At 44.1% G+C, this 24,948-nt stretch overlaps 1 protein-coding gene across 1 annotated transcript; it reads left to right on the forward strand.

Moving 5' to 3' along the window:
- The first annotated feature begins 11,751 nt into the window (after nucleotides 1-11,751).
- LOC120808953 (F-actin-capping protein subunit alpha-2) lies at nucleotides 11,752-24,576 on the forward strand. The gene is made up of 10 exons (XM_040162330.2): nucleotides 11,752-11,950; nucleotides 19,886-19,949; nucleotides 20,473-20,524; nucleotides 20,932-20,995; nucleotides 21,338-21,544; nucleotides 21,745-21,824; nucleotides 22,500-22,578; nucleotides 22,839-22,910; nucleotides 23,298-23,360; nucleotides 23,542-24,576. The coding sequence occupies exons 1-10, from the start codon at nucleotides 11,912-11,914 to the stop codon at nucleotides 23,680-23,682; spliced, it is 861 nt and encodes a 286-aa protein (XP_040018264.1). The 5' UTR covers nucleotides 11,752-11,911; the 3' UTR covers nucleotides 23,683-24,576.
- Nucleotides 24,577-24,948: the final 372 nt, after the last annotated feature.

Here is a 24,948-nt window from a genome sequence, read left to right on the forward strand (position 1 = left end):
AACAGCTTGACTTAACAATCGTTTTCAACGGGTAAAAGGTTGTTATGCTATTTGAAGTGTTATGATCCGGCTCCAAGGCCACAACAAATACGAGAAACCACGCTACAGGGATTTGTCAGCCAACAGTTTTATTTCTCCAATTTAACCCATTCGACCACCGAAACCACCATTGCGCTGGGGAACCGGAGAAAGCCAGAAGTCGCCCAAACACTCCGAAAGGGGCAGGTTTTAATGCACTCAGGACAGTGGCCAGCTGCGTCGGATCTGCCTGATGGCCTCCACTCCACCAGGAAGTTCACCCTGTAACACACACACCCACACAGACAGAGACACACCCACATATACCCTGGCAGTGGCCCTGGGGCCGTCACACCCCCGCCCATAAAGACAGGGTCCCCACCGGAACCCTGACCAACAGCCACTATAACGTTATAACATTTACTCTTTTTTTTGATTGTCACGGCCTTAAATTATTCCTTAAAATTGTATTTACACCTAACTGTCTCTAGACCCAATACAAAGTCCCCCGAACAGTACTTGCTCCTTTCGCCTTCATCCTGTAGCCTCACACTCATCTCTGCAACTGGTACCTGGAAGCGATTTAAGAGTGAGAGAGACACCACAATGAAGAACTAGAGAACAATCACTGACATGGGGCTCTGGACAAAGCATCTGCAACAATGTTATCTCTGCCCTTCACATGATGTATATCCAAGTTGTATGACTGGAGAAATAAAGACCACCTAACAAGTCTTTGATTTGGGCAGTGTAGTGAGTTCAAAAATGTCAATGGATTGTGATCTGTATAAATAATTACCGGACCTGAACCCACATACACCTCAAAGTGTTGCAAGGACCAAATCAGAGCCAATGCTTCCTTTTCAATTACAGAATAATTCAACTGATGTTTGTTAAATTTTTTCGAATAGAAACCCACCGGTCGGTCAATACCAAACTCATCTTGTTGTAACAGCACCCCACCCGCCCCTACATGACTGGCATCCACCTGAAGTTTAAACGGTTTGTCCATGGAAGGAGCTGCCAAAACAGGAGCATTGCACAGAATTTCCTTCACCTTTTCAAAAGCTGCTTGGCAGCTAGGAGACCAGATATATTTTACCTTACCCTTCAGAAGATCTGTCAGTGGTGCTACCACAGTCGAAAAATTTCTACAGAAACCCCTGTAGTAACCCACCAAACCCAGAAATCTCATAAGATCTTTTTTTGTAGCTGGAGGTGGATAATACTTAACGGCCTGTACTTTCGCATGCAGGAGACGCACTGCACCCTGCCCAACCTGCCGTCCCAGGTATGTCACTGTCGCTCGAGCAAACTCACACTTTGCCAAATTTATTGTGAGGTGTGCCTCAGCCAAACGTTTAAACAGTGCTTCCATGCGCTGCAAATGGGATGACCAAGTGTCAGAGTAAATAACCACATCATCTAAGTACACCGCACAGCCCTGCAAATCCCCAACAACTTTATTCATCAAACGTTGAAAAGTTGCCGGTGCATTACGCAACCCAAAAGGCATGACTGAATACGAAAACAGACCAGTAGGCGTGATGAAGGCTGCGATTTCTCGTGCTCTCTCAGACAAAGGGACCTGCCAATAACCTTTTAACAGGTCAAATTTACTGATGAACCTTGCAGCGCCAACCTGGTCGATACAGTCATCAATGCGTGGCAGAGGATAAGAGTCTGGTTTAGTGACACTGTTAACTTTCCTAAAATCAGAACAAAACCGAGGGGTATTGTCCGATTTTGGGACCAATAAACAAGGCGACGCCCAACTTGATGATGATGGTCGAGCAATACCATTTCCCAGCATATACTCAACTTCAGCATCCAAAAACTTCCGCTTTTCCGGACTTACTCGATAAAAACGCTGCTTGATTGGCTTTACATCTCCCACTATTTCAATGTCATGCTCCAAAACATGTGTACGGGATGGCACATCTCCAAACAGACTGGAATACTCCTGTATAACCTCCATTAATTCTGTGCGTTGAAGCTCAGACAAGTGAGACAATACACTGTCTAAATCCGAAAGTACCTCAGAGTTTTTAAGCCGACCAGTTAACAATGCAGAGTCATGATTTGGTAAATCATCCCCACAAGCAGCTTCGCTATTAGACCAAACTGTGTTACCAACACACACCGGATGAGCATCATCTGCCTGTGCACTCAATTCCTGGGATACCCGGGTATGATATGCCTTCAACAGGTTGACATGACAAAGTTGGTGGTTTTTACGACGTTCTGGAGTGGCAATCAGGTAGTTTAGCTCTGACAACTTCTTCACTACCGTGTAAGGTCCCAAAAACTTTGCTTGCAATGGTGAGTTGACAATTGGTAATAAAGCCAAAACCTGATCGCCCTCACAAAAACTACGCCGCTCCGCTCTTCGGTCATAAAGACGTTTCATCTTCTCCTGTGCCGAAGTCAGCTTTTCCCTGGCTAACTCTGTAGCAGAGTAAAGGCGCTGCCTGAAACCATTGACATACTCTAGCAAATTTTGAGGTGGCTGAGATTCCTTCCACTCGTTTTGCAGAGCAGCTAACGGCCCCCGCACCGTATGACCGAACACCAACTCGTTTGGACTGAAACCCGTACTCTCTTGTGCTACCTCTCTTGCTGCCAGCAACAACCATGGTAACCCGTCCTCCCAATCAGCATTCATCTGCACACAGTATGCCCTCATCATTGATTTCAAAGTTTGATGGAAACGTTCCAGCGCTCCTTGGCTTTGCGCATGGTACGCAGACGACTGGTTGTGCTGCACATGCAACAGCTTCAATACCTGTGCAAACAAGTGAGAGGAGAAATTCGACCCTTGATCACTCTGAATGGTTCTAGGTATGCCAAAGATGGATATGAACTGACCCAGAGCACGCACCACTGATTTTGCTGTTAGCGTGCGCAACGGATATGCTGCTGGGTATCTGGTGCTACTGCACATAACAGTTAACAAATACATCGCACCCGACCTTGAACGAGGAAGAGGGCCTACACAATCAATAATCAGGTGCTCAAATGGCTGGTCTACAACAGGAATCGGATACAGGGGAGCAACTTTCACTTTCTGATTTGGCTTACCAGTTAATTGACAAGTGTGGCATGTTTTGATGTAGTTTGCAACACTTTTCTTCATCCGCGGCCAAAAAAAATGTCTAAGGACCCGATCATACGTCTTACCAACCCCCATGTGCCCCGACTCATCATGAGCAACACGCAAGACCAAATCACGAAATTTGGAGGGAACGACAATCTGATACACAGGATCTCCCACAAAGCTCTCACAATGTGGCACCCACTTCCGAACAAGTACCTCATTTTGTACGAAGTAACCATGTGCCCGATCTTTCACCTCATCGACCCGCAGAACAGACTGAAAAAGCTCCTTTAGCGTACCATCGGCTCTTTGCTCACGCGCCAATTCACTATGGGAGACAGACAAGGGAGTGTTAGACAAAGTCATTACAAACAACTCCAATGCCTCACTCTCTACGTCTTCCACTTCTATAGGCTCTGCATGATCAGTCGGCCGCTTCATGGCGCGTGTTACAGCGCAGGCCGTGAACACTTCAGGAAACTGCTTTTCATTCTCATCAGGGCCGTTACTACCCAGCGGTACTGGGACCACCACTGGATGTACCGCGCTACTTCCCCACACACGTGCTCCTGCCACATCATTTCCCAGAATTACAGTTACACCGTCTATGGGCAAAGCAGGACGTACTCCCATTTTCACTTCGCCCTCAAACAATTCTGAATGCAGTACAAGTTTATGTACAGGAACATGAAAAACAGACATACCCATGCCCAAAACAGGTACAAAAGATCCAGTATCAGTTTCCTCAGAAAACGGCAAAGCAGACTCTAGCACAAATGAATCAAATGCTCCCGTGTCCCGTAAGATAGTCACTGGCACCCTCTTGTTATTTCCAACCAACGACGCATGTCCTTTTGAAATAAACGGCAAGTATGAGCTTAAGTCAGGCTTTGACATCACAACTGGTGACTCAACCCTCGACTGGTCTGAAAGCACATTGGAAATTGGTGCCGCTAGAGCCACCGGCTTTACACAAGTTACATCTTGCCTATTCCGTAACTTAAACGCCACGCAGTCTCTCTTCCAGTGACCGTATCTATGACAAAAATGACACTCAGAGTCACGACTCCATGATCAACTCTCTGTTCTCGAGGCAAACCCCCACCTGACGCCCTAGAAAAAAACATCCCTCCTGCAGGTGCAACATTTCCCCCAGACAAAGCATGCGTGCGGACATCGACACCGCTACCTTTGTGGGTCAAGAAATAATCATCCGCAAGGGCAGCAGCCTCCCCTGCTGTCCTTACCTTCCGTTCACTTATGTACATGGCAATTCGTTCTGGAACTGAATTCTTAAACTGTTCAAGCACCATCAAGTTACACAAGTCATCAAAATCCTTCACTTCTGAAGCCGAGCACCATCGACTAAAGTGAATCCCCAAATCACGGGAAAATTCAAGATAGGATTTATCTCCCTTTTTCCAACTCCTAAAACGCTGACGGTATGCTTCAGGGACTAACTCATATGTTTTCAGTACAGCAGTTTTAACCTTTGCATAATCACCGCTGTCTTCCAGAGACAACGAGGAAAAAACCTCCTGAGCACGCCCAGTTAACACACATTGTAGCAAAACGATACGGTCTGAATCAACCCAGCCCCTCGTGTCTGCAATCCGCTCAAACAACGTGAAGAATACATCCACGTCTTTCTCACTAAATTTAGGCACCAAGCGCAAACTATTCAAAATATCACTTGAATTACCGCTGCTTCGAGCAAACTCTTCATTCCTGGAAAAGTCATTGAATTTACCTTCTTTCACTAACCTCAGTCTCTCACTTTCCAAATCTAGCTTTGCCATTTCGGTTTGTTGCCTCATCTTTTCTAGTGCCAACGCTTTATCACCTTCTGCTTGCTGCCTCATCCGTTCCAACTCTAACTCTTTCTCCTTCTCCAGCTTCATCCGCAATATCAACATTTCTTTTTGCTGTTCAAAATTTAAAGCTACACTATGAGACATATCCTGCGAACACTCATCCAAAGCCAAATTAGGAGGACTATGTGATTTTTGTACGGGTGTTAAAACACCAATATCATACAAATGTGCCCTTATAGTAAATCTAACGTTGTCCTTTAACCTTCGGTCGCCTACACTGATTTTATAATGGTCAGCTATCTTTAACAACTGATCCCTAGTACACTGATCCAAAAATTGCTCCGAAGGAATAGCAATGAACTCCTCTACTCCTGCCATGATGATGAATACCACCTGAAGGATGCCCGACAGCAAATCAGTCCCCGGTAAACAAAAGAATGTATAGTATTGACCTAAATAGTGCGCAACGCAGACCACAAAATAACCTCAAAATTGAGCATCCCCTCTAAACTGCCTAACCCGATCTATCTAACTTAACCCTAGTCTTCAGGAGTTATTCGCGGCGGGTATTTACGCACTAAAACCCAGTAGTTTGGTTAAGCGACCAGCAAGCTGGCAACTTCGCCACAACCATGGACGTGCTCCCGAGACAACCGCTCCAGCCACTTTCACCCCACACTACATTCCTGTGCACACGCATCCTAAAGAGGAAAACGCGCTATTCCTACAGGGGAATTTGCTCAATATATACATTTGCGCAACCCAAAAAAAAGGTCAACACTTACCTTCCTTGTCCCGTGACTAGACCGAAACTAACTTGCACCAATGATTCCAAATCATTCCACGGCTTGGTCATTTCCCTTACGTAGGTTTCCACACAAAAAAACACATCACTTTACCTCTGCTAATAGTACAATTTCCAAGTTTGACGAGCCCCCAATTTGTTATGATCCGGCTCCAAGGCCACAACAAATACGAGAAACCACGCTACAGGGATTTGTCAGCCAACAGTTTTATTTCTCCAATTTAACCCATTCGACCACCGAAACCACCATTGCGCTGGGGAACCGGAGAAAGCCAGAAGTCGCCCAAACACTCCGAAAGGGGCAGGTTTTAATGCACTCAGGACAGTGGCCAGCTGCGTCGGATCTGCCTGATGGCCTCCACTCCACCAGGAAGTTCACCCTGTAACACACACACCCACACAGACAGAGACACACCCACATATACCCTGGCAGTGGCCCTGGGGCCGTCACAGAAGTGATACGTTCACTATGTGACATTGTGATTTGTGGTAAATGGCCCGAAAACATCCTGACTCTGTTAAGAGTATCTTTGCAACACACAAGCATTCACACTCGCACACACACACACACACACACACACACAACCGTATCCTCCTGATAAAGCCTCTGACCGGCTGAGTCAACTCACCCTCATTAAAATTCTAATGAGTTTTGGTCTTTTACAAACTAGGGAGGAGGATGGTACCGGGTGGTGTAGTATACCCACCAGCCCCAAACACACACACACATACCTCTGATGCCTCCAGGCATCAGATATTCCATTGTGTAGTTTAAATCTCTCAGGATGAAGCTTTTACATCACACCATTGTGGGATGGTTGGCGCCCCCTATCGACTCATGCATTGTTCCTGCATCTTGGGAGAACTCTTCATCCCAACTGTATGTGTTTGGATAAAAGAATTAACAGGGGGACCACATGAAGGAGAAGTACTTTCACTTTGAAGTATTGTTGGGCCGCAGCTGCAGCAGTGAGTCATGGATTGGCTGCTGGCTCGTGGCACTTAATCGTTACGAAAGAATACACTTGGAAAGAAAGAACATAATTAAATTAAATGCAACATAAATGCATTTAACACATGGCAATTAAAAAAATCATTAAAAACGCAACGAGACCGAGAACAAGCAAATGAAGAAACAATAAAAAGTGAGAAATTAAATTTCTCCAGAAGTAGGGGTCGTTGATTTTAGGAGCATCTGCTTTGTTATTTTGTACGCTAGAATTTTTTTGCCTTTCCTTCTTTGTCTTTCTCCATGTGAGTTATTCACATGAGCAGCAAAATGACCATTACGTAAAATCAGCACCTCTGTGAACCATAAAAACATGGCACTGTGAGCTTAAATTTATGACCATTCAACTGAAGCACACGCAACTCTGTGTAAAGAGAACAATAAGAGAAACCCTCGAGCAGCAGAGGAGATTTATTGAGCCTGATTGTTTGTGTTTCAACATTATTGTGAATAACTCTGATGAAGCCAATGGATTTCCTCCATATACGTTGTTTTCAAAGACTTTTAGAGCCCTATAGTAAAAGCCGGAGACACAGCAGTGGATTACCAAAGAGTCAGTGCCCTGTTGGATGCCTTTCAGGAGGGCGACACTTTCTGCCCCATCGCATGCAGCTGGTGCACTTTTTGGCACTTTAATCGCTTTACGCCCTGAACTACAAAATGACCACAAGGAAACATACAATGATTACAGAAACACAAAAAGACTGAAAAGAGACCAAAAAAACTGACCACGGATTGGTTCCTCGCAAATACCCATTAAGCACCCAACATATTCCATAAGATGTAAATCACCAATGAGGGCTTTTATAAAGGCTTGGAGTAAGTCTTCCCTTCATTTTAAGTGTGAAAAGAAAAATCAGAGGAACCAGTGGTGAGGCTTGACCCTTTGACCCTGGCCGGTTCTCCCCATGTGATCTGGATGATGCAAAACATTCCAATTGGTGTCAATATTTCTGCGATCAGAAACATCGAGCTGATTGTGTTATTTTTTTTTATTTTGTGTTATTGGCCGTTGTGTTAAAACTCCACATGATTCCTGTGATTTCCCTCACGATGAATCATTAACATCTATCACGTTGGCACGCATTTATTTTTTCCTTGCTAGACACTATTCATCACACGGCAACCTGTTTTCTGGCGCCAACAAATCAAATGTGAGCTGCTTCTCATATATTTCTCCTTCAGCTGCAAGTTGTGTGTGAGCGTGAGGCCGAAAAACCCCATAATCCATTATGATGCTTTATGCTGAGCGCCTCTTATATTGACACTGACGGACTTGCGACGTTCATTCCGGTCAGCGGGTCTTTGTGCACCCCCCCCCCCCCCCCCACCCCCCCCGCAGCATGTCCATCATCTTTACAGGCTTCTCCAATGTCATATTGACAGGTGAGAGGAGACGCTTAACACACATGGGAGAAACTCAGCGTCACACCAACTTTAATCTCCAAACGTAAACCTGAAATCTCCCAATTTCTTATTGGCTAACAAGTGTGATTTTGAGCCCCCCCAGAATAACTCCACGACCACTCAGACCAAAAAAATGTAATCGCTGTGAAAAGGGCCGATAATCAGGACTGGGAGTGCCGGCGTTCCGAAGAATTCCAGGGGAGTGTGATCACCGCCGGACTGGCGTTGAAAGCTCATATCTGTGGCTTAGCGAGGCACCGACGGCCCACAGGGCCGCGTGGAGGGTGGGAGGTGGATGTGGTATTCTTTTGTGGGTGAAGTTAAACTCCTTTTTTATATGCACACACACACGCGGTGACGAGAGGATCGGCAAAAGTAAACCAACAACGGGAGAATAAATCAGTAAATAACAAAAAGAAAACATCTACAGGGGATTCATCTAAATAAAAGAAAACCATTTCAACGCATCTTAAAGACCTAAAGACATAACTGCAGCAGCGCTTTGAGCTCAAAGCTAATGCTAACATTGCAACATGCTAATTAAAACTCCGATAGGAATGTTGTCAGTTTTGTAGATATTTTACACATGAACCAAAATGTGGAATTTGTTTGCCAAGATGTCACAAGAGGAGAGGTTTGCCAAATACATCACGACTCATCCGCAAAGACATTTAGGCATTGTACAAAATGCACAGTACCTACATATTTAAACCACATTATCTAGTAAACAGTAATAGTTTAAATCATTATTTTCAACCTTGTGATGGTGTGGAGAATACTCAACTTGCTTCTACAAAATGACAGAAGGCCAGTGGTCCAGTTAATTTACACACATTTATAATATTTACAAGATGAAAATGAATAAACATTAAAAGGCCCGTAACTAATTTGTACCAGGACAACCTACGGTTAGGCTCGGAGATCGTGTTGTGTGTGTTTGCAGGACATGGGATACATTACACCTGTTGGCTGTTTGTTGTCAGGAGATCACATCCTCTGGGGAGAATGAATATCTGCACAAAACCCAACTTACAGACCAACGTTGCTACAGAGCAACCCCCCCAAAAAAAGAATCCACACCCTGAATAAGCAGCCCGTCCATCGGCCCTGCGTTTCAACGAGGCCGCTATTGAACTGGCACAAAGAAAAGCCTCCACCAGATACCGTGGGGAGGTGTGGAAACACGGTCTCACTCGTCCCCGTGGCGCTGCCTCCTTCGGCTTTCATGCTCTGCCAAGAAGACATTTCTCACACTGATACTCACAGAGAGGGACCAGGTCGCTCAGCGTGGCGGAGCCAGATGGATACTCACACACTAAAGTTCTGCAGAGTTTGATAAAATATACGTTTATTCAGTGGGCTGCAGTGAGATGCAGGCTCATCGATGATCAGGAGCTCCTTCAAGTTTCTATCGGAAAAGTAAAGGTCGCCAAAGTTCAAAGTCTTTGAGGGTATTATATATATTATATATATATATATATATATATATATATATATATATATATATATATCAGGATTTTGTGTGGATTGTAACTGTGACAAACAGCTGCAACAATCAAAGAAGAACACCTGACCTGATCTGAAATGTATCACACCTGAATGAAAGAAGCGTGGGTGAAAGAGAAGGTGACAGACGGAGAGAGTCGGGTTTGTTGTGAGACATGAATCATCTTCATCGGTGATGTAATGAGGTGACCTTCACAAACTGGGAGCAACGTGTTGGCGTCGTTTTAAGTATTTTCAAAAAGGAAGCCATAGATTACAGAGCAATGGTAGCTGTTTAGTTTTAAGGGTTATCTGTACAACTCAGTGGGGGATTAACTTGACATCACCTCAAGAATCTACCTGTGAACCCAAGAATGGTTGTTGTGATACATGTAGGTTTTTTTGTAATGTAATGTTTTGTAATGAGGTGGAAGATCTTACTTATATAAAAGATCTGATATTGAGAGCATCAATATGGCAGCAAACATCTACTAACTGTATTAGTACTATTTGCACCGTTAGCTCCGCTGTTAGCTCTGTTGCAGTCATTTGCAATATTAGCACTGTTGGCACCGTTAGCGTCTGTGTGCCAACTCAACCGCTGCCATGTTGAGAGCCATGTGGAATCAATAGATATTCTCTGGATATTTTGGAGCACCTTCATAAAAGTTACCAGTTTGTTTTTAGCTCTGTAGTTTCTAATATTGACGGTAAGTAAGCTATAACATTTTTGATTGCATTACTTTTGAGTAATACTATATATCGAGTATTTTATTTATTGTGTGTATTTGTACCTTTAAGGCATCTAAAAAGATCCTCCATTACTGAAGGCAACAAATACCGCTGTAGGCGTTGGAATTTGGGTTGTGTGTTTTCTGCTCGTGGAGAGGTTTCATACTACTTGGATGAGGAAGATGCAGATTAAATAATTCTTTGAACCAGACTCCTCACTGCTTCAACTGGATTCTTTGAACCTCCCAAAGCTCCCAGTCATCTGGCCATCTGTGATAATATTTAACAAACCTCTCTTTCTCTCTGTCTCACCCTCCCTCTGTCTCAGCGTGGAGACGGTATTTTTGTATTCTTGAGTTACATGCTGCCTTTCTGTTTTTTTTTCCTGTGACAAGCAGAAAAGAATGTATTAACACAAATTGGCTTAGCTCGCCATCTAGTGGGGAAAAACACGTCCTACACGACATCTCTCCCAGAATTTTGTGATGATGAAAAAGACTAATTATATATTAAAACACGACAATTTCTTTACTCATGGAAGTGGAATGATTGTCTATTGCATCAATTGACAAGGTGCCCTGGAGCAAGGCACTTAGGACCAAGTGCTTGCATGCTGAGTCAGGTTGCATTCCTACCGTCACTCCCCTGCACATCCTATACTATTATTAAATCGAATATAAATTAAAAACAAAGTGCACAGGCAAACCGATAACCACACTCCACACAGAGTGTATGATATAGTATATAGATCGTATATTTAATTTAGAATTAAATTTTAAAATGTCCTGCACTGTGTTTATTAGTCTTATTGCCCAATGTTAGGCACCACCCGCTATGACAAGTTCCTGGTATGTCCAACATACATACTTTGGCAATGAGTGGGTCTGATTATGATTATGAAAAGAAACGTAACACTGATACTGATATAATGCAAAAATGTCCTTATTTGTTCTGAAAGTTGTGTGAGTGTGAGACGTTTAGAGGAAGAAAACGTGTCTTACTTGACGATAAAGACTGCAGTTTACAGTGCACGAGGAAACCCATGAAAACATCATGAAAGAAAGGCAGACATGATTTGAACCCTACATCATCAGGGATATGAATGAGAAGCAAAAACATGAGAATATTCCTTGATTTATTTCCAAAAGCTGCACAGAAATTGAGAAAATTCATGAAAAATCTAAATATGAACCTCAGATGTGCTAACTGAAGAATATTTGAATAAAAGTCGATTATCAGATACATATTTTTGCCAAATATGATTTCACATACATGCCTTGGTTTATGACAACAGACATTAAGATCGTTAAAAAAAATAAGCGAAAAGTTAGTAATAAATAGATAGTTAGCATTAGAGCGCTGTACGTGATCACACACCCGCGTGCGTGAAACAAATGCACTGACTGAAATCTTCGCAAGCGCGCACATGACTGAGCTCACGCGAGCGTGAACTACCCGGAAGCCGCCACTAGAGGAGAACTAGGAACCCACCCCGCGTGCTGACGTCACGGGGCTCTGACAAGCTGCTGGTGTCGGAAGGAAAGATGGCGGATCATGAGGAGCAGCTATCCGACGAGGAGAAGGTAAGATGCCGAATTTAATTGCTGGAGTGAGTGAAGCTCGGAGGGTCATGGGGGAAGACAGCCATGCCTGCAAATGTTGAGCCGCCAGTGGAGTCCGTCTCCCACCGGGTGCTTTTCTGTCGTCGACCGCTTGGTTGATTTCGGAGAGGGAAGAAAAAACCCCGAGGCCTCGGCAGATACCGCTGCTGCCGCTTCTGCTCTTTATTATTTTTAGCTCCAACTTCCGCTCGCTTGCGAATCTCAAACGAAGGCTCCTTATAGGGTCCTGACTCAAAATAGGAACCGCATAACGTTATATATGATACATCCACCTGGCATTGCCTTCTCTCGCAGCTTTTGTTATTGTGGACCCGTCACTCCCTTTTCCCCGTGTTTCTGCTGTTTTTTTGTGTTATCGAAGTTTTCGTATCGTTAGCTTGTTACTTTAGCACATTCCGCAGCATTGCTAACAGACAGCCAGACGTACTGCACACACACACACACACACACACACACACATACACACACACACCCTTTCCACTGTGTTGACGCCACTTTGTTGTTGTTCCACAACACGGCGACTGGCGAATTGTCAACGTGTTATAATAGCGCGTTAATAACATTTGTATGTGTTACGTGACGACAAACCCAGGTGTTCTACGAGCTTGCATGCTAACCGCTGTACCTCTTTAACCAAGTAACGTCTCGCATACGTGCTGGAAGCGACCTAAACACGTGACATTTTACCACTCACTTAAAACTGCACACTCCAATAGTCAATACCCCGAAATTTAGCTGTTTTATTACCTTAATAAATGGGTCGGTGTATTATTCTTTGGCTAGGCACATCAATTGCAGCTTTTGAGGGATAACTGCGGCTTGAAAGCACAACCGATGAGTTTATTGTCGAACAGTTAATACAATTTGCTCATTGTTTTTATTGGTCTGTGTCCAGTTTTGCAGCGTAAAGCCGATGCCTAACTGTGGGAAAACTTGCATTCTATCTACTGACCAGCAGGGGGCGTCTCCTCTGGTCCTATAGAGGTCTATGAAAAAAATGAGACTACTTCTCTTATGATTGATTCCCTCAGTAAACATGAGTTTATGGTCTCTATCCTTAAGTTGAAGTATTCTTCCTTCAATACAGCAAGATGTTGACGTTGTCATTTATGATCCATTTAGAATCAAACAAAGCAGGTATGCTTTAGGGCGGGGCTGTGAGTGGCAGGTCGCACACTAAATGTGTGGTGACCTACCAGCGACTGGTGGAGCGGATGAAACGATCAGCCACAGCCAGATTCTCCTGGCTCTCATCTGTTGGCACATTTAGACGACATATCTGCAGCTTCCTTTTGTGGGAATCCTTGCTGTGATCTGACTCACTAGTCTGAGGACTCTTTAACTTTCTTTGGTAGAAAACCCTGTTTTGACAGGGAGCCTTAAAGGTTTCTTTTGTTTGTCGAGTACAATAAATATCTTCGCAGTTTGTCTCGGCGAAGCCCTTCCTGAATGTGTGCCATGAGAAATGTCTGTGCTGCTGTTGATGTTATCAGTGTCACTTTGCTTTTCCAGGAACAAAGACCCCAAAACTCTGTGATGAAGGACTTCTTCCATTTGTAAATGATTAAACGCCATCCGGGCACCGGCCTGCCAGAGTCCTCATTACACCAAAGAAGACACACAGGCGTAGTGCGGGAACTGCTATTACTCAACCCGTGTCGGTACCTTTTGTTTGTATTGAAGTGACTGGGGCCCTCTTTTAAAAACTATTACCTGTCAACTTAAAAAATTTGAGTTTTTATAGGTCAAAAGAAACCCTGGGGTTTCTGTGCCTTGTTTCCTGTTTCAGAAAGAGCAGACTTTTCTGTCAGCAAGAGAAGTGGTTTGGTGTAATCAGCCATTTTGGTCTGCGTAAGATGGCGTATTCAATAGGCTTAATTCTCCCTGAAGTTTTATGGATGTTCTGCTGATCAGTCATAGATGGGATGAATACTGTAGTTTGAATCCTGTAGTTATCAGTCTGTTGATGAGTTTCATCACTCGTTTGATTGAAAAAGGGATGTTTAAGTGATGCCTGGCAGAGTTTTTCTGAAATTGGTGGATTATTAAGACCACAGACGCGTTACGTAATGATTTTAGCACTGAGGTGGGAGTCAGGCAAACAGCAAATGTGACTCAAGAGGCCTTGTCTCTGTCTGGGAGCAGATTTAGCAGGTTTAATAGCACTTCTACCGTTAGCATAACTGTTGTGCTGATATAATGGTCAGGGTATGGTTGGAAACTCGCATCTAGGCCTGTCGCAATATATTGACTTCTCGGACAATATATGAAAATGAGTGCGATCATTTTTGGTGGTGCGATATTCATTTTACATATAAATAAACAACACTAAGATTTTAGTCGATTGCGCTGACCTCTTGTCTGCTTTCATTGTCGGAGGCGGGGCTTAGGAAGCTTCGGCTTTAAGAATGAGAGAACAAAGCCAATAACGTGAACGAGCCGGTACGTCGACTTTGTTTGAAAACAGTGCAAACGAAAACAGGCAACACAACAAAGCTAAAATTTCCTTTAAAACAACAACCATCCGCCTAGTTTTTCAAGCTGAACTACTGTCGGTTCCTCCCGGGCCGCCCTTCTCTCCATGCAGCGACGGAGCACGTCGCCCTGCCGGCAGTTAAACCTCCTCTGCTGCCGCGCCGCGCTTTTCTGCTGGACACATTTCCCGAACCTACCGCACCAAGCCCGATGCTTCGCATGTTGCGTGTCCCCTGCACTTATTATTTATCCAGGATGTTTTTTTACACATTCCGGTTTCAATGTCTTACTGTTCTGACGAATAAAACGTTCTTTGTTACATTGTTACATTTAGTCTTAGTCTTTAGACGAAAAATGCATATTCGTTTTAGTCACATTTAGTCATTTTAATCCTTCTTAGTTTTAGTCTAGTTTTCGTCGACGAAAACTAGACTAAAATGTAATTAGTCACATTTAATAGCCATATTAAACTGCTTTTCTTCCCTTCTCAGGCCCAGGGACCCCCTGTGTTGTGTCTACAACTGCATAATAGTCTAGCTTGCAGCACTTGATTGTCCATCAGATGTCCCTCCTAGGACAGGTCTATAGCAGCGGTCGGCAAACGTTTTGACTCGGGCCACAATGGGTTGTAAAATTTGATGGCGGATCCGGGCCAAGAACAAATGTTTGAAGTGTTTGTGTGAGCGAATATAAATGACATGTGAAAAATCATTACCTGAAAGGATTTGGCTTTTAACAAAAAGCAAAGCATTTATTTTCAAGGCAATTTAACAAATTGGCAAAGGTGTAACAACTTCATGAGGACCAGGGATCTAAACGCAACACTGTTTTCTTTGTCTGTTTACTGCAATGCTTTTGACACTTCATGGTCCTTTATTGTTTCCACTGTGAAATTGCTCGTCCCAACCAAAGAGACCCCTTAACGTCATACACAATACATTATTTTCTTGGCTGCATCATAAACCAGCCATTCTAAACTGGACCCCCACTTTTCATTCAACAGTCTTTTCTTTCTCTTTGTCTTTGTTTATTTGTTGGTTTCATGACCAGTTCTTCTCTCTTGTGTCCTGCGGGTTTTCCTCCACCTGCTCTGTGCCGCCACGTCCTTCAGTTCTATCAAAAGGATCCACCAGTCACGTGTGTGTGCTTAGTAACGAACGTACGGCGGCCGAGACGGTTTAACACCGTCTTCTCACGATGTGGCGCGTGAACTATAGTTGAAATGCGTGAGGCTTCAGAACCGGCAATGACTTTATTATGTTAGACGTGTTAACAGCCCCGAGCTGTTAAACGGGTCTTCATGTTTCTGTGAAGCAGCGCGGCTTCAGCCTGCTAACAGTCAGCTAAACCGAGACAGCTGAGCTAAACTAACAAAGCCACATTCAACCTCGCCGAAGCGTAAAAAAAAACCTCGTCGCGGTCCGTAGTCGGTGCACAAGAAGCACCGCTGCGAGCGTTCTGTGTTCGTGGATGACGTCATCATGACGCGTTAATATCCGCCGTACTTTGCCTGTCTGTTGTCTGTTTGCTGCGTTCGAATTTAGGGGGAAAAAGTATTGTGACTTCGTCAACCACCAACATGTTCGTCTCGTTAACGAAAGTTAGAATAGATTTAGTCATAGTTTTTATTTTTTAAGATCGTTTTCGTCACGTCTTAGTCATGGAAAAAAAGGTCCATTGTTTTCGTGGACGAAATTAACACTGATTTAGCAGACGCTTTTATCTATCCAAAGCGATCATTACATTTTTAACCCATGGCTTCTTTGAAAAAGCATACTTTTTCTGTATTACAATGCTATTATATTGACATTATGTTATCAGTGGCATAACATGGTCTCGCTAATAATGTTGGTGCAATAATCGCACAACACCAATTTGATATCGTGACAGCCCAACTCCCATTGACCACCACGTGGGTCCCTGAGCTCGACTCGTGAGCAGCTGCTTCAGACAGTAGGGATGGACATCCAAGTAGAACGCTGGAAACACTGGTATCTCCTTTAAACTGAAGAAGGCATAGACAGAGGAGCGAAAAGAAAGGGCGCTCCTCCGAGTACCGAGGTCTCGCCCTGATACAATGATAGCTGTAACCAGCAGTGTTTTCCCTAACGTCATCACAAATATGCATCCACATGTTGGTGTTGTACACCAGCTATGAGAGATGGAGACCGAATAAGAAAAAGGAAAACACCTTTTTAACTATCTTTTAAAGCCGTTTCCTTCCCCCTTTAATCGTCAAATTCTAAAGGCTTTGAAAATGTATGAGAGAGAATAAATAATACCATGGTAACCAATTACTTTTCAAGTTTGATGTCCCCCAAATTTATCATTAACGCTCCGCCGAGACAAAGTGAAACCGCTAGCTGCTTGGAAGGAAGGAGCCTAATCTGAAACACTTTTCATGATTTGCCATCTACGTGATTTGTAGTTAACGGGCTGAAGCGTAAAATAAGATGTGTGAACCTGCAGTTTGGGATTGTGTCAACCCGAATAGGAAGCACCCGCCAGCCTAAAAAGACGAAAAGTGCCCCCAGAAAACCGTCACTTTGTCTAACATAGTGTCACGTAGATGGAAAAATCCCCGATCCTTATCACCAGGAAGCCGTTTCATTAAAACGTCTGCCTCCGACTGGATTCATGACCTGATTTCTTCAGCTTCATCCTGAGCCGACAGGCCGCCACCTCCTCGTTTCGATCAGCGGAGGAGCGTTTCTGGTCGCCCTGCGGCTGCCGTCGCACCGTGGATTTATTATTCATGAGTTAGTGCACCCACGCTCACCAATACCCACCCTAATCAGACAGGTTTTCCACTGAACTCGGCTCCGATCAAAGCATCTCCAGTCTTTTAAAAAAAAAAACTCAGGATATTGAAATGGAGGCGCGCCAGGGAAGGGGATCAAACTCCGGCAGATGATGCAGCTTAAAAGGCCCTCGGGCACAACAAAAAATACATTGCTTTGAGTGCACTCCTGCAGTGTTTTTTTTGTTCTGGGTACCGGATTATTTTCATGGCTCTGGGGCGATATGCGATTTTGATGTTGGTTTCAGTGTCAGCGGGTATCGGTGCAGTTTGTTAGGAAAAGGAGGGGTTGCTGGGTAATATGAGGAAGGATATACAGTGTGCGAGTTGATTTGAGAAGAGAACAGCTGGTGTCTAAGACAAGAGAGGACAAAGACCCAACACTACGGGGAGGGCGGGGGGATTGGTTGGTTGGTTGGTTATGTACCATGTTTATTGAATGTGTCTGTTGGCTCCACTGTTGTTATTCCAGCTCCTGGGGTAGATCTTCCAGGGCGATAAAAGAGGGCAAAAGAGACTTTCTCCAAGATGATGATGATGACTTATTTATAGTTAGATGAGGCTCGCTCATAAACAACAACTCTCACGGCAGCACTCAGCAGCCTCTTGCTGTCTCTTCTGTTCCTGGAAAATGATCAAACTACTGTCTGTTTTTGTCTTTACATGCACAAGAATCTCTATTTACCGCAGTCTCTTAAGAGCCACATTAAAGCATACCCTGCGTTATGGTCCATTCCACCCTATATAGGACCGTAATTTACATAGTGAACATCATAGGTAAAAAAAAGGTTTTATTCGTACAACAGGGTTTCTCTATATGCACAATGTAGTTCCATTTTGCTACATAAGAAAGAATAAAAAACAGCCGGCGGAAAGGAGCTGCTCTCGAGGCTGCTGGTTTGCACCTGATACTTGTGTATTCTTCTGCAGACGGCAGCAGAGTGAACATATTGTGTCTATTTATATCCCCATAGCTCTTGCAGGCACTCCTTGTCAACAATATCACTGGCGCTCGCTAGATGGGCACCAATGATGGCGGCTTTAGTCCCCGCTGGGCCGTGCACATCCCACACCAACTTGTGATCATGCCTCTGTAAGAGTTGACACTGAAATGTTGGACCTTACGTCTGTCTGTAAGAGACTGCATTGAAAGTCCTTTGTGGGCGACTTTGTTTTTGTTTTTTACAAGCAACAATCATCTCCTTAGTTTTACTGAGGTTAAGCAGTAGGGTTTAATTGCTGCTTCATTTAATACGACTTGCAACTAGAGATTAAGTCCATAAACTGACATTTACAATGTTTGAGGGAATAAATCAAGAGAGTAGTCATTTTCTCATAGACTTCTATGGGACCAGAGGAGTCGCCCCCTCATGGACATTAGAGAGAATGCAGCTCTAAGCCACTTTTGCATCGGCTTCACTCGTTGGGACCGCAGGTTTCCGCCTGCTCTTCAGTCCTCCAAGAAGCAGCTGAATGAAACCCTGCATCCTAAATGTTAAAACCTGCGTTCCTGGAGGCTCGGAGATGCTCCCTCACGTGGGAAAGTCTATTTAAACACCATACAGTCTCATTTGAATCATTTTGGTCTCCAGCAAACCCAATTTCTGAGGGCACACTCCTCCCTTGTACTTCCAAGTTTTAGACTTGGCACCAGTGCGTCACGATGTTCTTGTGACTGAGGATCAAGATACAGATGCACTTTGATCTCACGATCTCGCACACGCACACACACCCTCCCTGAGTGTTTTTCTGTCTCTCCACATCGCTAATTAGTGACAATCCATCTGCAGCTTTGCACCAGTGCCATATTACTTGTATATGCGCACACACACCGCTAAGGGCCCATAGGAGACACAAACACACCTTCCCTGATACACCAGCTTGTGACAGCGAGGAGTTGAGACATTTTGAGGGGTAGGGCGAGAGGGAATATGTCCACTGGAGTCCTCAGCACATTTTCATGTCCTTATATGGCTGTAAACCGTGAGGGTGGGGTGGGGGCGTCATCTCTCTCTGTTTGACATGTGACCTGGAAACAGGAAGTGTTGCGGTGCAGCAGCAGGCAGTGACAGTTTCGTCGCAGCCTCTGCCGGCCACAGTGTGTACACGTAAAAACAAAAGGATAACACAGCTTAAACTCCATCATTTAACAGCTGTGTTTGAAGTGCCAACAATCTCCCCACATTTAGCCATAACGTTTTGAAACCACGGTCCTTTAGGGACACAGTGGTGGTCCTCTGCAGACTGTGTGCCGTGCAGGGTAACGTTAGATGTTGAGATGGAAGTAGCATAGCAGTTTGCCACTCACCCCCTTTCTGTTTGATACGTGGAGGAATTCCTTTGCACAGTTCTCTGCAGTATGTCGCGCCTCTGTTTATTTGCCTTTTATAATGCAAAAAGCTCTCTCCATCTTGATGTAACTGACTGCAGCTAGCAGCCGTTTTGTTTCCACGGTCATCTTCCGGGACCGAAAGAAAACAAATGTACGTTAACTACGTTAAAATATTTGGTTGCGTTTATATAGATAAATGCATAGATTAATGCATATATAATATATATATATATATTATTAGATTAGAATTAGTCACTTACCCATAACCTTTTTTGGGTTTTGCCTGCAGGTACGCATAGCAGCTAACTTTGTCATCCACGCCCCCCCGGGAGAGTTCAACGAAGTGTTCAACGGTGAGCATCCTTTTTTATTTTTCACATTTGCTGACGTGTAAATTGTGAAGAATTGGTTCTGTTGAAAGGTCCCGCAGAGGACCTTCATCCCTCCTCCTCATCATGTCCATCGTTTAAAAACAGGGTGTCCCACCACACAGGGCAGACTAAAGATATTCAGAAGAACTGACTGAATAGAAGGCGTCATTGATGTAGCAAAGACATACAGCACCTTTTATGCTGTTAAAAAAATGTACACTAGAGGAACTCGTAGCCCCCGTTGTCCGAAACAAGACGTCAAACGTAATTACTCATTTCCACAGAGACGGCGTTGGGCTCAGTAAATGTCACTGTCTGTCTGCCTCTTATCGCAGCGCCGCAGCCCCCTTTTATCTCTGTGTGGTTGTACAGCCTCTTCACACTGAGCTAATTCACCGTGTCTGCGCCCCCCCCGCCCCGTCCCGTCCCCACCTGCCCATCCTCCCCCTCTGCTGCTTGGTCTCTGGTGTGGTGGTGCTGATCTGCTGCAATTGTCTCTCCTCAGATGTGCGATTGCTGCTCAACAATGACAATCTCCTCAGGGAAGGTGCAGCGCAGTAAGTCCCCCCCCCCCCTCTATCTGGTATCCCCTAATGGTCCTCATATTTCGATATTTGTTTGATTGCAGAAAGACTTCAAAGTCTGTATATATTTCCTGATAATCGTTATTTACTCTTAATATCTTTTAAAAATGGCATTTTATTGAGTCCGGATGATATTTCTGAAATCCTTCCATAATTCAATCACACTCTCATTCTGCATATTTTTAATACATGTTACAAATACTTTAAAAAAACTGATTTCTTCAAACAGAGTAATCGTTTGTTTCAGCTGAGATTATTTTTTATTACATCTCGCAAAATAAATGAAAGTTTAGCGTATATCATAAAGTCAAATTTCATCTCACGCACACACACACGCCCCCCTCCCACTCTGAAGTAGCGTTTTGTCTCTTCCTCTGCAGCGCCTTTGCACAGTACAACTTGGACCAGTTCACCCCAGTCAAAGTCGAGGGCTATGAAGAACAGGTGAGTTTAAGCCGAATTTGACTGTCGGATTACCAACTATGATTATGATGGGTTTAAGTCATGTTTTACCTCACGTGTTAGCGATTTAAATGAGCAGCTATACAGCGTTTCTTTGTTCTCATTCATTATCTTGTGCGTGTGCTTCTTGTGTAAAGATGGCCTACTGTCGGCACATCACAGGTTTAAATTCCCCAGAGTGTCTTCATTCTTTTAGTATTTTTCTCATTTCTCTAGACTTTCCTCTCCGTGCTGTTTGCCACCTGGTCAAGTTGTTCAGTTGTTTTCATTTTTCCTGTACCTCTGTCCTTTACTCACTCTGGTGTCGCCTCTCCCCATTTTCAGGTCTTAATCACAGAGCACGGCGACCTCGGTAATGGCCGGGTCCTGGATCCCAAGAACAAGATCTCCTTTAAGTTTGACCACCTCAGGAAGGAGGCCAGCGACCCGCGGCCCCAAGACGTGGGCGGCTCCCTGGAGGGGTGGAGGAGCGCCGTGGACTCGGCCGTCAGGGCCTACGTCAAGGAGCACTACCCCAGCGGGGTCTGCACCGTACGTCACCGCTTCTACTGTCCTTATCAACCTTTTTGGCTTCTGTTGGCGTACCGCTCCACAGCCGCTGTGTGTGGGTAACGGTATGTTTGGGAGCTGTGCACTGCGTCCCACCTCAGCGAAGGGAACCTCAAAGCGGCCGTTATCTGTGAGGAGGAAAAGCTCAGTCAGAGAACACCTTCTTTCCGTTCCCCCCTCAGATTTACGGGAAAACCATCGACGGACATCAAACCATCATCGTGTGCATCGAGTGCCATCAGTTTCAACCTAAAAACTTCTGGTATGTTTCACACTGCTGCTTCATATGCAACCACAGTTTTTACTTGTCTCGCTTTTTTCTGCATTTTGCACCACTGGGGTTTGCTGGGAATATCTTTTGTAGTTTTAGATGTTGTTCTTCCTCAGAAAGCCCAGTGGGGTTTTGTGGAATCCCCAGTGATGGTTAACTTCATTTAAAACAGGGAGTACAAGATGCTCTGAAGTCATTGCATTAATTGATTGGGTGAATCTGATTTGGATGGGAGCTGCAGCCATCCTCTTTGCTTACAGCCAGTTCACCGTAACCATCTCGCCCGCTAACCGCCATGTTAGTGTCATGAGGACGTCCAGGGACACGTCTATGCTGACATGAGGATGTGAAGGGCAGACAGATGCCGGTTTAGGGGATCAGGGACTGTTGATGTTGAGCTCATCATCGCCTCATTTTGGTTTTCCATCTTACTTTCCGATTGGTGTGTTACTGGGTCTGCCTTTTAAAGCTTGTTGGCTCCGCCCAGGGACTACAGATTGAAAAGGCGCTTTTAGTTGTATCTGGTACGATACATGTACCACGCATTGTGTGAAATAGGCGATAAAAAGAATAGACACTGTGTACTCGTTAAAGAGCTCATAAAAAAATCTGAATTGTCAGCTTTGGCTCTGTGCTAAAAGTCTGTTTTCCTTCTTCTCTGCACAGGAACGGACGCTGGAGGTCAGAATGGAAGTTCACCGTCTCCCCCTCCACCACTCAAGTGGCAGGAATCATGAAGATCCAGGTATTTGCTTTAAATCCTCCACCCTGTGAAGAAGCAAGCAGGTCTGTTGCTCTGTGGAATTGAATTGACATTAGCTGGTGTGTGTTTTCTTTGTCAGCATCTAGTCAGAACTCGGCTAAATGAAAAACAGATTTAGGATCATTTCTGTCACACTTTATGTGGAGTAACTAGTAGTTAATTCACCCGAGACACAGGGAGTTGTTGACCAGAGTGTTATTATTTAAATGTGCACAGTGACGAGAAGCTTTCCACCCCTTCAGGTTCATTACTATGAAGACGGCAACGTTCAGCTAGTGAGCCACAAAGAGGTCCAGGAGTCCATGTCCATTTCTGTGAGTAGAGCCCAACGCATTCCTCTTGAGGTCTCAATATCACAAACAACCCCCACCATTTACTTTTTCCTCTGTGTGACCTTTCCTTTTAACTGTGCAGATAAAACATGACTGAATGTCATGAATGAATGTCAGATATTGAACATATTATTCTCACGGTTAGTTTTATTTATTGCCCCTCTATGATCCAATTGTTCCCTTTTCTGGTTTCACCTTCTAATCCTGTATTGATTTTCAAACCGCTCCCTGGGGTATTCGCCCCCCAAATAATCTGCAGTCTGGAGGTGTTATTAGCTTGTGTATTCTCTGAAGTCTTCCATTTATGACCCCCCCCCAAACACACACACACACACACTCTTGAAATTGATCACGTGTCCTACCTTCCAGAATGAGGCTTCAACCGCAAAGGAGTTTGTTAAGATCATGGAGGCTGCAGAGAACGACTATCAGGTATGATTTATAGGTAGAAAGTATTTCTGTGAGGTATGTATGTATTTACATTACAGTTTGGTGCAGTACAAAGAAAACATAACAAACTGTTCTCTTAAAACCATATTGAGTGAGACCTCTTGATACAAATGAACACAAAGGTTCAGTGGACAACTTCATCTAACTCCCCTCCTTCCCACAGACCGCCATCAACGAGAACTACCAGACCATGTCGGATACTACCTTCAAAGCCTTACGCCGCCAGCTTCCTGTGACGCGCACCAAGATCGACTGGAACAAGATCCTGAGCTACAAGATCGGCAAGGAGATGCAGAACGCCTAACCAGGACGGAGAACATAGCACCCCCCCTTCCCCAAACAACGTTGCATGACTGGATAGTTGTATCGTCTTTGTACAGAAATTAGAGAAACTGGGACAAAGAGTCGTTTTGGTCTCACAGCCAGACGTCACACATTGGATGTCTACTTTTATCGATGTTATTGGGTTTTTTTATACAGACACCGTTAACTCCTGTATATCGAATCTATCATGAAAAAGACAAGTGTATTTTGTGGAGAATAGAACTTGAGGAAAATAGTATGAGACATAGGAAAAGGAGGAGGGCGCGGGGGCGAGCACTTGTATGCAAAGACATCCTCATCAAATACAATGTCACGTGTGCAATATTTATTGTGTCAGTGAGACCACAATTTTTTTTTTATTTGACCCGCCGATTAAAATAAATGTAAATTGATGTTGCGATGATTTCACTCCACTTTGCGGTTAAAGTCATGGAGACAAAAGGACGGAACTTTGTGTTCTTTGAATGGTGTTTTTGGCACAACAATCACCACTCCGTGTTCCTGTTCCTCTTTTATTTTGGTACTTCCCCTCGCCGTTGGTCCTGCGTGTTTGTGTGGGTGAGATCTGAAGAGTGCAGCGCTCGCCGCTTGAACGACTTTTTTTTGTTTTTGGGGTTGTCTTTTTTTTGACTCGACGCAGTGCGGGAAGTTTCTGTGACCACTTAGCACGCTTCATTAACAAAGTCATCAGTTGCTAAGTCATGTGCATATTGTCCAAGACAACAGAACAGAACTTGGGTGTATTATATAACAAGGCACATTGTAATATATACCTGTATGAAACATCCTGTCTGTCAGTTTGGTGATTTATTTCCATGAGATTAATTGTAACTCAAGTCACAATTCTGTTGCATTAAATGACAAATTTTCTATTTATCGGCTCATTCGATTTCTGATGCCTTTATTGTATTTGTTTTATTCTAAAAGTGACAAATACATCATAGCGTGTATTTTGAAGATGTAACATCTGCACTATAGCTGCATTTATACCTAGAATTAAATATGGCAGATTGACTTTAGTTTGATTTGACTGCAGTCTTTAATGTACAATCCAAAACATTCTTTGGAGAACAATTGGATGAATGAATTTCCCACACATGAACCAGATACATTGTATTATATTACATGAGCAATCTGTGATGAAAAGAGAATGACTTTCTGCCCATCCTTTTTATTAGTGGTGATAAATAAATCATAACTTAATCTGGGCTCAAACACACGGGCACAGACTCAACGTGTTAAGACC

Source organism: Gasterosteus aculeatus, chromosome X (genome assembly GCF_964276395.1).
Source record: "Gasterosteus aculeatus chromosome X, fGasAcu3.hap1.1, whole genome shotgun sequence".
Lineage (NCBI taxonomy): Eukaryota > Metazoa > Chordata > Actinopteri > Perciformes > Gasterosteidae > Gasterosteus > Gasterosteus aculeatus.